The sequence below is a fragment of the Hyperolius riggenbachi genome, chromosome 3, assembly GCF_040937935.1.
Source record: "Hyperolius riggenbachi isolate aHypRig1 chromosome 3, aHypRig1.pri, whole genome shotgun sequence".
In the NCBI taxonomy this organism is placed as follows: Eukaryota; Metazoa; Chordata; class Amphibia; order Anura; family Hyperoliidae; genus Hyperolius; species Hyperolius riggenbachi.
The window spans coordinates 14,210,300-14,225,335 of NC_090648.1; the positions used below are offsets into that span (position 1 = coordinate 14,210,300).

Here is a 15,036-nt window from a genome sequence, read left to right on the forward strand (position 1 = left end):
TCGCCAGCTGATACCTCCAGATCCTGCAGCCTGCACATAGGGGACACTGATAGTTACCACTCAGCTGATGTCACATGACATAACGCCTACTAACCCCTCCCACACACAGCCCTCGCCAGCTGATACCTCCAGATCCTGCACATAGGGGACACAGACCGTTACCTCTCAGCTGATGTCACATGACATAACGCCTACTAACCCCTCCCACACACAGCCCTCGCCAGCTGATACCTCCAGATCCTGCACATAGGGGACACAGACCGTTACCACTCAGCTGATGTCACATGACATAACGCCTACTAACCCCTCCCACACACAGCCCTCGCCAGCTGATACCTCCAGATCCTGCACATAGGGGACACAGACCGTTACCACTCAGCTGATGTCACATGACATAACGTCTACTAACTCCTCCCACACACAGCCCTTGCCAGCTGATACCTCCAGATCCTGCACATAGGGAATACACAGTCCCCACTCAGCTGATGTCACATGACATAACGCCTACTAACCCCTCCCACACACAGCCCTCGCCAGCTGATACCTCCAGATCCTGCACATAGGGGACACAGACCGTTACCACTCAGCTGATGTCACATGACATAACGTCTACTAACTCCTCCCACACACAGCCCTTGCCAGCTGATACCTCCAGATCCTGCACATAGGGAATACACAGTCCCCACTCAGCTGATGTCACATGACATAATGCCTACTAACCCCTCCCACACACAGCCCTCGCCAGCTGATACCTCCAGATCCTGCAGCCTGCACATAGGGGACACAGACCGTTACCACTCAGCTGATGTCACATGACATAACGCCTACTAACTCCTCCCACACACAGCCCTCGCCAGCTGATACCTCCAGATCCTGCACACAGGGGATGCACAGTCACCACTCAGCTGGTGTCACATGACAAAACGCCTACTAACCCCTCCCACACACAGCCCTCGCCAGCTGATACCTCCAGATCCTACAGCCTGCACATAGGGGACACAGACCGTTACCACTCAGCTGATGTCACATGACATAACGCCTACTAACCCCTCCCACACACAGCCCTCGCCAGCTGATACCTCCAGATCCTGCACATAGGGGACACAGACTGTTACCTCTCAGCTGATGTCACATGACATAACGCCTACTAACCCCTCCCACACACAGCCCTCGCCAGCTGATACCTCCAGATCCTGCACATAGGGGACACAGACCGTTACCTCTCAGCTGATGTCACATGACATAACGCCTACTAACCCCTCCCACACACAGCCCTCGCCAGCTGATACCTCCAGATCCTGCACATAGGGGACACAGACCGTTACCACTCAGCTGATGTCACATGACATAACGCCTACTAACCCCTCCCACACACAGCCCTCGCCAGCTGATACCTCCAGATCCTGCACATAGGGGACACAGACCGTTACCACTCAGCTGATGTCACATGACATAACGTCTACTAACTCCTCCCACACACAGCCCTTGCCAGCTGATACCTCCAGATCCTGCACATAGGGAATACACAGTCCCCACTCAGCTGATGTCACATGACATAATGCCTACTAACCCCTCCCACACACAGCCCTCAGGAGGAACCCTCCGACCTGTCCTCATTGGAGGAACAGAAGTCTCTACGGTGTCATCGGTTCGGTTTCTCGGCACGACTCTCACCAACAACCTGAAATGGGGGCAAAACACCACAAAAATTCTAAAGAAATCTCAGCAGAGGCTGTTTTTCCTGCGCCAACTGAAGAGATTCGGCATGCCAAGGAAAGTGCTGGCCAGCTTCTATACCGCCACCATAGAATCCATCCTCTGCTCCTCAGTCATTGTCTGGTACGCGGGCGCAACGGCCAGTGATAAACAAACTGCAGAGGGTCATAGCTGATGCAGAGAGAATCATCGGGTCTCCTCTCCCACCTCTTGATCTCGTCCACTCCGCTAGGATGATGAAGTGACCCCTCCCACCCTGGCAGCCACTACTTCAAGCTCCTCCCGTTGGGCCGTCGCTTCAGGGCTATACCAGCCAAAATCACCAGGCGGAAGAACACCTTCTTCCCCCAAGCCGTTCGGTCACTGAACTCTGACCTTCCCCGGTCCGGCCTGCATTTCTAATTGCCGGGTCGGTCAGCCGGTCCCGTCGCTGCCTGCCTCGGTTTCTTATCCGGAAATGGGGGCCTTTACTAGCATTTACCGGCATCACTATCTGCCTATCTGACTACTGTATTTCAAATTGCATGTGTTTGTGTGTCGTTACTCTGTCTATGCCATGTGTACCACAAATAATTCCGATTATGGCTCTTGCTGTACTTGGCGAAATAAAACTGATTCTGATACCTCCAGATCCTGCAGCCTGCACACAGGAAATGCAGACAGTCACCACTCAGCTGATGTCACATGACATAACATCTACTAACTCCTCCCACACACAACCCTCGCCAGCTGATACCTCCAGACACACAGGGGATGCAGACAGTTATCACTCAGCTGATGTCACATGACATAACGTTTACTAACCCTTCCCACACACAGCCCTCGCCAGTTGATACCTCCAGATCCTGCACATAGGGAATACACAGTCCCCACTCAGCTGATGCCACATGACATAACATCTACTAACTCCTCCCACACACAGCCCTTCGCCAGCTGATACCTCCAGACACACAGGGGATGCAGACAGTTATCACTCAGCTGATGTCACATGACATAACATCTACTAACTCCTCCCACACACAGCCCTTCGCCAGCTGATACCTCCAGACACACAGGGGATGCAGACAGTTATCACTCAGCTGATGCCACATGACATAACATCTACTAACTCCTCCCACACACAGCCCTTCGCCAGCTGATACCTCCAGACACACAGGGGATGCAGACAGTTATCACTCAGCTGATGTCACATGACATAACATCTACTAACTCCTCCCACACACAGCCCTTCGCCAGCTGATACCTCCAGACACACAGGGGATGCAGACAGTTATCACTCAGCTGATGTCACATGACATAACATCTACTAACTCCTCCCACACACAGCCCTTCGCCAGCTGATACCTCCAGACACACAGGGGATGCAGACAGTTATCACTCAGCTGATGCCACATGACATAACATCTACTAACTCCTCCCACACACAGCCCTTCGCCAGCTGATACCTCCAGACACACAGGGGATGCAGACAGTTATCACTCAGCTGATGTCACATGACATAACATCTACTAACTCCTCCCACACACAACCCTCGCCAGCTGATACCTCCAGACACACAGGGGATGCAGACAGTTATCACTCAGCTGATGTCACATGACATAACGCTTACTAACCCTTCCCACACACAGCCCTCGCCAGTTGATACCTCCAGATCCTGCACATAGGGAATACACAGTCCCCACTCAGCTGATGTCACATGACAGACAAAATGGCAGCACTTCCGCCAACCTGTAACTAGGGAAAAGCCGACACAAGGCAGCGCTCTTCAGAGGCTCCCTATGTTGGACGGCTTTGATCTTATTGGCCTGAGGAAGCGGGCTCAGACCCGCGAAACGCGTTGCCTGTGCTTAATAAATATCCTTTGTGTTTACAAAGTTCTCAATGTTGAGGTAAGCCACCTCATTTTTTTCTATTTTAAATTTTTTTTTAAAAGTTTTATACATACCAGGGCGCCTCTTTCCCCAAATGTGCTGTCACTAGGGAACGTGTCATATCTGACATAACGCCTACGTAAACCCTCCCACACATGCAGCTCTCGTCAGCTGAAACCTCCGTTCAGTTTTATGTCCGCCCCAGTCTACAGTGTGACCAGAGCTTCATATTTGTTCCTATGGAAGGAGGAGAACAGGTAGGAAACCCTCAGAAGATTTCCAGCACAAAGCAACTGGTCCATAAATGCTGACAGACTGAATGCTGGCTTCCTGGATTAAACCAGAACCTAGAATAGAGAAAGTACCTTACATTCATAAAGTACTGTATGGAGGGTTATGCAGGAAAGTCCATCAGCTCCCTCTGCTGGGCGACAGCAGTAATGGGCAGCACTACTTGGATGTGGCTTACTCGCTCAACACACCCCTCCTCCCCTCGCCTGAAAGCGGACCTGAACCCAGAACTTCCTCTCTGCTTTAAAAAAGATAAGCAACAGCATAATAACCTTTAAAGAACAACATTACAGCTGATACAAATCCTGCAATAAATCTGCAGTATGTCTACTTGCGGCTTTTGTAGAAGGAGACAGAGGGTTAACATCCTGTGTTTACAAATAAGCTGCTCTGCTAATGCAGCAGACATTCCTGAGCTGACACAGCTGAGAGATCAAATTACACTGGTGATTAGTAACAGATGAGGGGGAATTAGACAGGCTAAACTCTCTAAATACATACAGGGTGCACTTGTCTCTGTTTTCCTTCTGACCTGTGCAAGAGTTCAGCTCCACTTTGTCACACAAAACTTCAATATTGTGAGCGAATATGGCATAACTCACCCCTTTTCCCCACACACCGCATGTCATCTAACCTTAAACTCCTCCCATTGTAATCCCCGCCCCCTAACATGGCCGGCTTGTAGAGGCAGCTCACCCTTTCTCCATCTCCAGCTTGATATCGATGCCCTGTTTCTCCAGCAGCTCGCGCTGTGCAAAGTTCCAATCCACGGGTTCCACCTGGTTCTCCTGAGCCGCCGTACTCTTCTCCCGCTCCAGCCGTGCCTGCTCCGGGTGGTTAAACCGGAAGACGTGGTTCTTCCCCATCACTATCCTGGTACCTGCATAAAGGAGGGAGCGTCAGTGTGTCACCCTGCGGGGGAGGGGCATAACACTGCATACAGGGCGGAGCATCAGTGAGTCACCCTGCAGGGGGTGGGGCATGCTTCACTGGTATCGCCCTCTAAACCACTCACCTGATTTCAGCACCACAGGTTGGGTCACCTGCTTCCCGTTGACGTAGGTCTCGGCCCCCTCGCAGGGCTCCAGCGTGACAAAGACTGCAGAGAGACAGGAGGGAGGAGTTAGTGACATCACAGGGATGGGGGAATAGGAGACGGTTACGCGCTGTACATACCTTCTCCATTAGCGTTCGTGTCGCAGTGAAACATGCAGTGCTGCTCCATGATAAACTGACCGCTGAGCTTGATGTCCACCTCCACCCGGCCGACCCTGAGAGACACATGGGACACTGCGTTCAGTAACTGCGAGAGAGTGGGAGGGGGGAATGGTGGGGGATATAAAGGGGGAGGGGGGAATGGTGGGGGATAAAGGGAGAGGGGGAGGGGGAAAGGAGGGGGAGGGAGAGGAATGTGGGGGATAAAGGGAGAGGGGGAGGAATGTGGGGGATAAAGGGAGAGGGGGAGGGGGGAATGGTGGGGGATAGAGGGGGAGGGAGAGGAATGTGGGGGATAAAGGGAGAGGGGGAGGGGGGAATGGTGGGGGATAAAGGGAGAGAGAAATACAGGAGGAGAGAAGGGGGGGGGGGGGGGGAGAGGCAGTGGTGCGGGGGACATTACCGTGTGACGCCCTCCTTGATGTGGTACAGGAGGCACTCCGACATCAGAGGGTCCTCATTCAGATTCACCAGGTGAGGGATCTGCAGAGAAGAGATAGACATGGGAGAATCTGTCCATATTCCATCCCAGAGTCCTGGCCCTGCGGCTGTAAGAAATCTCTGCATGCGCAGCGGAATGTGACCTGCGCTCCACAGGAACCCATTCATACCCATCAGCTTGAGGTAGAGCTTACTGTAAGATATTACCCAACTAATCACTGGGGATAAAACTCCTTCCTTCAAACGCCTTCCCTCCACATTTCCCTGGTGGTCTAATACCCCCCCCCCCAATATAGCATCCCTGGTAACTAATGACCCCCTCCCTCCCCATGCAGTTCCCTGGTGTCTAGTGGCCCCCCTCTCTTTCCTATGCAGTTTCCTGGTGTCTAGTTGCCCCCTCCATTCCCAATGCAGTTCCCTGGTGTCTAGCGGCACCCTCCCTTACCTATACACAGTTCCCTGGTGTCTAGCGGCACCCTCCCTTACCTATACACAGTTCCCTGGTATCTAATGGCCCCCTCCCTCCCCATGCAGTTCCCTGGTGTCTAGTGGCCCCCTCTCTTTCCTATGCAGTTCCCTGGTGTCTAGTGGCCCCCTCCATTCCCAATGCAGTTCCCTGGTGTCTAGCGGCACCCTCCCTTACCTATACACAGTTCCCTGGTGTCTTGTGGCACCCCTGTCATAAAGTGAGTGTAGTGATGTAGAAATGGTAGAGGGTAAATTTAGGAGGGCTGAAGGGAAAGATTACAGGACTATATAGAAATCGTATCCTTCCATAGACAAACGTCGGAGTATTCAGCCAGCAGGCTTATTGTTCTTACCTTTTTCGGGGAGAAGACTCCCACCGTTCCGCCATCTTCCCTCACGGCCACGCCCATTTCTGCCAGCAGCGCTTCCCTAAAAATAAAACAAGACTGGATGTCAGTCTATACACATCCCCTCCCCCAATGAACCATCCTGCAGGAGCTCCGCCCACTCCCTTGCACACACCTCTCCATGCGCATGGCCTCCGTTTTGCGCAGTTTCTCCTCCCAGGTCTCGTTCAGCTCTGCGATGATCTTCTCCGTCTCCTGAAGTCTCTCTATGGCCTCCTCCGTACAGATCTCGCCCTCCTCCACAACCTCTGAGAAAGGCTCTGATTGGCCGTTCATAGCGGGAGGGGAGAGGTGGGGCGGGGTTCCAGGCTTGGCCGGAGGGGAAATTGGTGGTGGGGATTGTAGCGGGGGGCGGGGAACGGATATTCCTTCATCTACTGTCAGGTCTGGAACAGAGAAAAGGAACAGAGTCCATACTGTGTTCTCAGTCTTAAATTCTGGATCACTCTCAGCTATTACAGACGGTCAAAAAAAAAAAAAAAACCCTCATATTTCTAACTAAAAAGTATTAATTGTTTTGCATGTCATTGCGTGAAATACTGTATTTTTCAGCATAAAAGATGCTCTGGACTATTGGACGCACCTAGGTTTAGAGGGGGAAAATTTTTATATATATATATATATATATATATATATATATATATATATATATATATATATATATATATATATATATATATATATATATATATATATATATATATATATATATATATATATATATATATATATATATATATATTTTCATTCATTCATATTCTGGCCACTTCGGGTTCTGGCCGGTCAAAACTATAAGTGGCTGTCTTGCTGCGGCCAATGTGCGAAATATTCCTGTCCCCCCGGCTCTGGCTCCTCCCTCTGCCCCCCTCCTATTGGCTCCCGGCAGTTGGGGACACACGCAGTGCAGCCACAGTCATTCCTCGCGGTAGGGAAGCAGAGCGGGAACACTGCAGACATTGCTTCTGCCAGCACCCGCTCTGCAGGAACAAACAGCATGAATCCCAGCTTCCCTGCTGTGCCGAATGACTCTGGGTGCATTGCCTGTGTCCCTGGCTGACAGAAGCCAATAGGAGGTGAGCAGGAGGGAGGAGCCAGAGCCGGGAGAGAAACGGAGCCGCCAGGATTCAATTTATTTCGCTCATTGGCCTCTGTCCGTAACATATATACCGAACCTGGTGCATCCGTGGAGCAGGAGGGACTTTTTATAATGAAACCATTTCAGATACTGATCTCCACTCATTATGTGCACACACCTGTCTAATCCGATCATTACAATCATAGACTGGTCATTTCTTGGTCAGAGGGCAAACAAGCAAAATCAGCAGCGGATCAAATACTTCTATCCCTCACTGTTGATTAGAGGTGGAACCGCCAGTCCCATAGGGCTATGCACACTGGCCCTCTTGTGATGTCACCCGCCAGTCCCATAGGGCTATGCACACTGGCCCTCTTGTGATGTCACCTGCCAGTCCCATAGGGCTATGCACACTGCCCCTCTTGTGATGTCACCTGCCAGTCCCATAGGGCTATGCACACTGCCCCTCTTGTGATGTCACCTGCCAGTCCCATAGGGCTATGCACACTGCCCCTCTTGTGATGTCACCTGCCAGTCCCACAGGGTTATGCACACTGGCCCTCTTGTGATGTCACCCGCCAGTCCCATAGGGCTATGCACACTGGCCCTCTTGTGATGTCACTCGCCTGTCCCATAGGGCTATGCACACTGGCCCTCTTGTGATGTCACCTGCCAGTCCCATAGGGCTATGCACACTGCCCCTCTTGTGATGTCACCTGCCAGTCCCATAGGGCTATGCACACTGGCCCTCTTGTGATGTCACCCGCCAGTCCCATAGGGCTATGCACACTGCCCCTCTTGTGATGTCACCCGCCAGTCCCATAGGGCTATGCACACTGCCCCTCTTGTGATGTCACCCGCCAGTCCCATAGGGCTATGCACACTGGCCCTCTTGTGATGTCACCCGCCAGTCCCATAGGGCTATGCACACTGCCCCTCTTGTGATGTCACCCGCCAGTCCCATAGGGCTATGCACACTGCCCCTCTTGTGATGTCACCCGCCAGTCCCATAGGGCTATGCACACTGGCCCTCTTGTGATGTCACCTGCCAGTCCCATAGGGCTATGCACACTGGCCCTCTTGTGATGTCACCCACCAGTCCCATAGGGCTATGCACACTGGCCCTCTTGTGATGTCACCCGCCAGTCCCATAGGGCTATGCACACTGCCCCTCTTGTGATGTCACCCGCCAGTCCCATAGGGCTATGCACACTGCCCCTCTTGTGATGTCACCGGCCAGTCCCATAGGGCTATGCATACTGCCCCTCTTGTGATGTCACCTGCCAGTCCCACAGGGTTATGCACACTGGCCCTCTTGTGATGTCACCCGCCAGTCCCATAGGGCTATGCACACTGGCCCTCTTGTGATGTCACTCGCCTGTCCCATAGGGCTATGCACACTGGCCCTCTTGTGATGTCACCCGCCAGTCCCATAGGGCTATGCACACTGGCCCTCTTATGTCACTCGCCAGTCCCATAGGGCTATGCACACTGGCCCTCTTATGATGTCACTCGCCAGTCCCATAGGGCTATGCACACTGGCCCTCTTATGATGTCACTCGTTAGTCCCATAGGGCTATGCACACTGGCCCTCTTGTCATGTCACTCACCCGCTAGTCCCATAGGGCTATGCACACTGACCCTCTTGTGATGTCACCCGCCAGTCCCATAGGGCTATGCACACTGGCCCTCTTGTCATGTCACTCACCCGCTAGTCCCTGGCTGAACAGCAGCTGGCGCAGCCTGGCCACCTCCTCCTTAAGCTCCCGGATTAGTCTGGCGTTGGGGTCCTCATTGATGACGGCGTTGCATTTGATCTGCTTTGCGCGGTCGGCGTATCTGCAAAACAGAAGAGTCGATAATATTGGCTGAATGAATGAGAATGACCATATCACAGATGATATAACTAGTGGCTGGATGGGTTTGATTCTTGGCTCTTCCTGATCAGTAAGCCAACACCTACTCCGTAAGGAGACTTTGGGCAAGACTCCCTAACACTGCTACTGCTTACAGAGCACGCCCTAGTGGGTGCCGCTCTGGTGCAGAGTCCGCCAGAGGAAAAGCGCGATATAAATGTCCTGTGTCTTGTCTTGTGGCCTGCTGTCGTATCTGAGGACAGTGGTGTGTGTTTGGCGGTGCGAGCCATTTAGAATTGGCTATAGTGCGCAGCCATCTTGTTCTGTCCCCCATTCTAGCAGCACAGATAAAGCTCATAGATGCTGACGCTGGATATTTTGTTTTCAGGTCATGCGCTGTCACTGTGATCAATATGAAGTTTACAGACTGCAGGTTGTGGCAAAAGTCCTAACGTTTTATCAGGTACTCGGGTACATCATGAAATGGCTGCCATGTTTCAGACTGTGCGTGTGTCACTGTGTACCTTGCAAGGAGGTTTCTGCCAAATCTGCAGGCTTGATACATGAAATGCTAACTCTCTCTTCTGAAGGACAATAACAGTTGTATTAAAAGCCAACTCAACTTTCGTTAAAAAATGAATACGTTTACCAATAGCACACAAACAGTTTTGTGACTTGCAGCAGAACTGCATTGTGGAACATTATACAACATTATACAGCGAGACTGTGGAAAACCTTCCAGAGAGATAGGAAAGTATCCAGGAGAGAGAGATTATACAGGAACATTATAGTGAGATCAGGTCTCCCAGCTTCTGATTGACCGTACAGCTATCCAGCCTGCTTGTGACTCTAAGTAATCTCAAAGGGAACTAGAGGTGAGAGGGATATGGAGGCTGCCATATTTATTACCTTGTATACAATGCCAGTTGCCTGGCAGCCCTGTTAATATTCTGGTATAAGTAGTGTCTGAGTCAAAACCCTGGAACGAGCATATGGCAAATCCAGTAAAACCTGAGTTAATTGAGAGTACCTGATCTGCAGCATGCTTGTTCGGGGTCTATTAGTATTAGAGATACAAGGATCAGCAGGACTGCCAGGAAACTGGTATTGTTTAACCTCCCTGGCGTTCTATTAAGATCGCCAGGGCGGCTGCGGGAGGGTTTTTTTAAAATAAAAAATAAAAACTGTTTCATGCAGCCAACTAAAAGTTGGCTGCATGAAAGCCCACTAGAGGGCGCTCCGGAAGTGTCATTCTGATCGCCTCCGGCGACCAGAATAAACAAGGAAGGCCGCAATGAGCAGCCTTCCTTGTTTTGCTTACCTCGTCACCATAGCGGCGATCGGAGTGACGTCATGGACGTCAGCCGCCTCCGATCCAGCCCTTAGCGCTGGCCGGAACTTTTGTTCCGGCTGCGCAGGGCTCGAGCGGCTGGGGGGGGGACCCTCTTTCGCCGCTGCTCGCGGTGGATCGCTGCAGAGCGGCGGCGATCAGGCAGCACACGCGGCTGGCAAAGTGCCGGCTGCGTGTGCTGCTTTTTATTTCGCTCAATTCGGCCTAGCAGGGCCTGAGCGGCGACCTCCGGCGGTGATGGACGTGTATAGTCGTCCATACCGCTGAGGAGGTTAAAAGGAAATAAATATGACAGCTTCCATATCCCTCTCACTTCAGCTGTCCTTTAAAGAGAACCCGAGGCGGGGTTCTCCCAACAAAATCCCCATACAGAGGCTGGCTCTGCCTATGGAGCCCAGCCTCTGTTGCTAATCAGATCCCCCCTAAATCCCCCCTGCACTCAGCCAGACCCCATAAATCATAGCCGCGCTGTGCGGGCTGTGTTTACCTTCCTAACATCAGTCTCGGCGCTCCCCCCCCCCTCCTGCAGAGCTCCGGTCCCCGCCCGCGTCCCTTCCCTCCAATCAGCGTGGAGGGAAGGGATGTGGGCGGGGACCGGAGCGATACAGGAGGCGGGGGAGAGCGGAGACTGACGTTAGGAAGCTAAACACAGCCGCTGTCGGCAGCGCGGCTGTTATTTATGGGGTCTGGCTGAGCGCAGGGGGGATTTAGGGGGGATCTGATTAGCAACAGAGGCTGGGCTCTATAGGCAGACCCAGCCTCTGTATGGGGATTTTGTTGGGAGAACCCCACCTCGGGTTCTCTTTATAGAAAGCCTGAGCTGAAGCTGTGGTTATGAAATACATACTTACCTAAAGAGAAGGAAACCTCTGGCTCCTAACAAGGCTTCCCTCACTGTCCTCCGCTCACCAGGACCCTCCTGATTTCGGTTGCGCTCATCTTCGAGCACAAGACCGGCCGTGCTGAAGCCGCGCAAGCACAGCTGCGCCTGCAGATTGGCACAGAGCCGCTACAGAGAGGCACGTGTGTGACCGCACACACAGGCTATGTGCTGGTAGTCACGTGGGGCCATAATGTGGCAATAATGACGGACAGTGGCTGACATCGGACAGGTAAAGTATCAGCACACAGGCACCGGGGAGGGGGGTTGTGGGGGGACAGTGGCCAGTTGTTTCCGCAGCGTTCACTATTAGGGTTGGTTCACACTTGTTTAAAAAACGTATCCGTGGCTTCGCTTTTTGTCCCGGATCAAAACCGGAGCCACGGATACCAATGTTTAAAATAGCGTCCGTCTTCACACACTTTAAAAACGGATCCGCGAGAAAAACTGTACGGATTTTCACGGACCGCGGATACACAGAGGGGCAATGAAAGGCTACACAAAAACAGATCTCCCTCTACACAGATAACTTCTGCACACAAAACAGAGGCAGGGATTGCTTACTGCCTGCTCCTCCCCTCATCTCTTATCCAATAGAAACACACATGAAGAAAAGACATGCGTTTAAACGGACTGGAAACGGATGCTACAAAAGGACAACATTTTGAAAAACTGATCAGCTAGAAACGGGATCCGATCTGCAACTGGACAAGTGCTGCCCGATCCTCATCACATGCCGTTACCGCTGTGCACACGATCAAGCATGTCGGGCCAAGATTCTCCAGCATGTCTGATCGATGCACGTGTCCAATTTCGCCCGAAATTGGTAAAAAATGTCGGTCGGGCATGTTTTTGGCAGCACTGATCAGATTCGATAATTATTGAATTCGATGGTCGGTTGACCACCAAGTCGACAGATGTATGGGGGGCCTTAACTTTCTGATGCACCTCCCTGGCGTTCAATTTCCCCAGGAGTTCTGTGCAAAAAGTTATTCAATTTATTTTCATAACTTTTTACTGTAACTTGGCAAAATGTGTCAAGCAGGGGTCTAGTATCCAGTGCAGGAGAGTATTGCCGTATATGCAGGTTTATACTGTTCACAGCAGGTTTTGTATTGATGCGTATATCTGTCAATACCGCTAGTGAGGTTAAAAGGAATCCACAGCAACAGAGAACTATTTACTGTCCTTACCGGAGGGTGCTCAGCGTCTCCTCATAGTTTATATCCGCGGGACTCAGTGCTGCAATCATGGCGGTACGCGAGTTTCCACCTGCCATTGCAATAAAGGAATTCTTAGGTTATCAACAGGGGTGTATAAGGAGGGCCTGTCACTAACTTACAAGATATAATCTGGATAAAAGCCCATCTACAGGTGAACCTAAATAGCAGACAGAACAGCAAGTGATGTGACTGCAGCTGTGCCCTGTCTAACTGCACAGAAGAGACACGGTTCATAGAATACAGGTTGTCATACTGACTCCTCCCCTTTCCTCACCACCTGCCTGTCATACTGACTCCTCCCCTTCCCTGGCAGTCATACTGACCCCTCCCCTTCCATGACACCTAGCTGTCATACTGAATCCCCCCCTTCCCTGACACCTGGCTGTTATACTGACTCCTCCCCTTTCCTGGCTGTCATACTGACTCCTCCCCTTTCCTGGCTGTCATACTGACTCCTCCCCTTTCCTGGCTGTCATACTGACTCCTCCCCTTCCCTGGCACCTGGCTGTCAAACTGACTATAGCCCTTTACCTCCCACCCAACAGTCAGAGCTCCCGCTCAGTAACACTTGGTGGGGCGCACTCACCTAAGTTTTCCTTCAGAAGCCAGGTGAGGGCCGAGTCCCTGTAGGGGATGAAATCTGACTTTTTCTTCTTGTTTTGCTGAATTAAAACAAAAACAAAACATTATAGTAACAATAAGTATTTAGCAAACAGGAAACACAAATGAACAGTCTCCACATAATGACATCATCACACAGTGCCGCGTGCAGGATACTTACAGGTGTCGGCCAGCAGGTGGCTCCTTATAGCAATAGGCAGCATTAGAGAGAGAAAGAGGTCAGAAAGACTAAGAACAGTGTGTGGTCTGTGCTCAGAGGAGGGACCCATCTCATTGCTGGAAATACATTCTACACACACTTCAGCAATCCATTATAAGGGACACTGATCCCATTTTATACCCCACAGCAGCACGTGCCCAGCTGTCAGACATCACTCCCTCCCAATTCAGAGGGTGGGTTAGTGGTCACCAGTGGGGGAGGAGTCCTGGGAACATGGTCACATGGGGAGCAGGCGGGGTCATAGCACCGCTACAAGATGGCCATTTCTGCAGCACAGGCGCAGGAAACAGAGAGCCATAATCATGACGAGCTAATCAGAGCCTTACAAATCTATCACCTGACCACATGACGCTTCTCTGTAAGTTCTGATCATTTCTAGCTGGCAGCACTGTGGGTAGCCAAGCATCTGTCTGCTCGGTACTCTCCTAGTACTGCCTGGACCTCCACTCCACCTGGAGATCTCTTCCCCAGACAGGAAGTCATTAGGAACCAACAGCTGCTGGGGAAGGAATATCCGGTAGCACTGATGTTTGTCCAACAGAGCAGCTATAAACTGCTAGAACAGAGACTTCTGCACCTGGAGACAAACCTCCCCCTTATGCTGGGAATACACCATGAGATTTTTTTTTTGGCAGATAGATGGTTCAATAGATTATTTCCGACAGGTCCGATCTTTTTGATAATTTTTTTTTTATCGATTTATCATAGAAGTGAATGGAAATCGATAAAAAAAAATCGATCAGAAATACGATGGGATGGTAAATCTGCTGAAAACTCAGTGTATTCCCAGTATAAGGTAAAGGAGCAGAGTATTCCAGCAAGTAAACACACCCCTAACAGCCATGTAACCACACTGTCCCCTCTGGGTTGCCAGGATTTAGGCCAGCCGCCCCTCACAGGAGGATGGGCTCGTGATAGATCCTTCTAAAGGTGACCATTAACCGAACAATGGGAAGCACAGTGGCGTAGTGGTTAGCGCTCTCGCCTTGCAGCGATGGGCCCCTGGTTTGAATCGCAGCCAGGGCACTATCTGCAAGGAGTCTGTATGTTCTCCCCGTGTCTTTGTGGGTTTCCTCCTGGCACTCCGGTTTCCTCCCACATCCCAAAAACATACAGATAAGTTCATTGGCTTCCCACTAAATTGGCCCTAGACTATTATACATACACTACACAATACACACAGACATTTGGCCAGGATAGGGATAAGCAGGGCTGTGGAGTCGGTACAAAAATCCACCGACTCCAGTTTAGGATTCCACCGACTCCAACTCCGACTCCTCTAATTTGCATATTACAATCTTGTTGATTGAAAGTATGTAACATGAAATTCGTCTCTTAACTGCCAACGCTTAGGAATTTTAAAAGACAACTGAAGTGAGAAGGATATGGAGACTGCCATAT

General features: G+C 51.2%; 1 protein-coding gene across 1 annotated transcript in view; it reads right to left on the reverse strand.

Annotated features, from left to right (window-relative positions):
• Positions 1-13,457, reverse strand: part of KIF1C (kinesin family member 1C) — a 38,263-nt gene extending 24,806 nt beyond the window's left edge. Inside the window, exons 1-9 of the mRNA XM_068273889.1 lie at positions 13,381-13,457; positions 12,765-12,843; positions 9,193-9,323; positions 6,525-6,795; positions 6,356-6,431; positions 5,497-5,576; positions 5,055-5,149; positions 4,894-4,977; positions 4,575-4,758 (exon numbers count right to left, since the gene is read on the reverse strand). Coding sequence (XP_068129990.1) covers positions 4,575-4,758; positions 4,894-4,977; positions 5,055-5,149; positions 5,497-5,576; positions 6,356-6,431; positions 6,525-6,795; positions 9,193-9,323; positions 12,765-12,823 — 980 coding nt within the window. The 5' untranslated portion in view covers positions 12,824-12,843; positions 13,381-13,457. The remainder of the gene's footprint in view (positions 1-4,574; positions 4,759-4,893; positions 4,978-5,054; positions 5,150-5,496; positions 5,577-6,355; positions 6,432-6,524; positions 6,796-9,192; positions 9,324-12,764; positions 12,844-13,380) is intronic.
• Between the last annotated feature and the right edge of the window lie 1,579 nt (positions 13,458-15,036).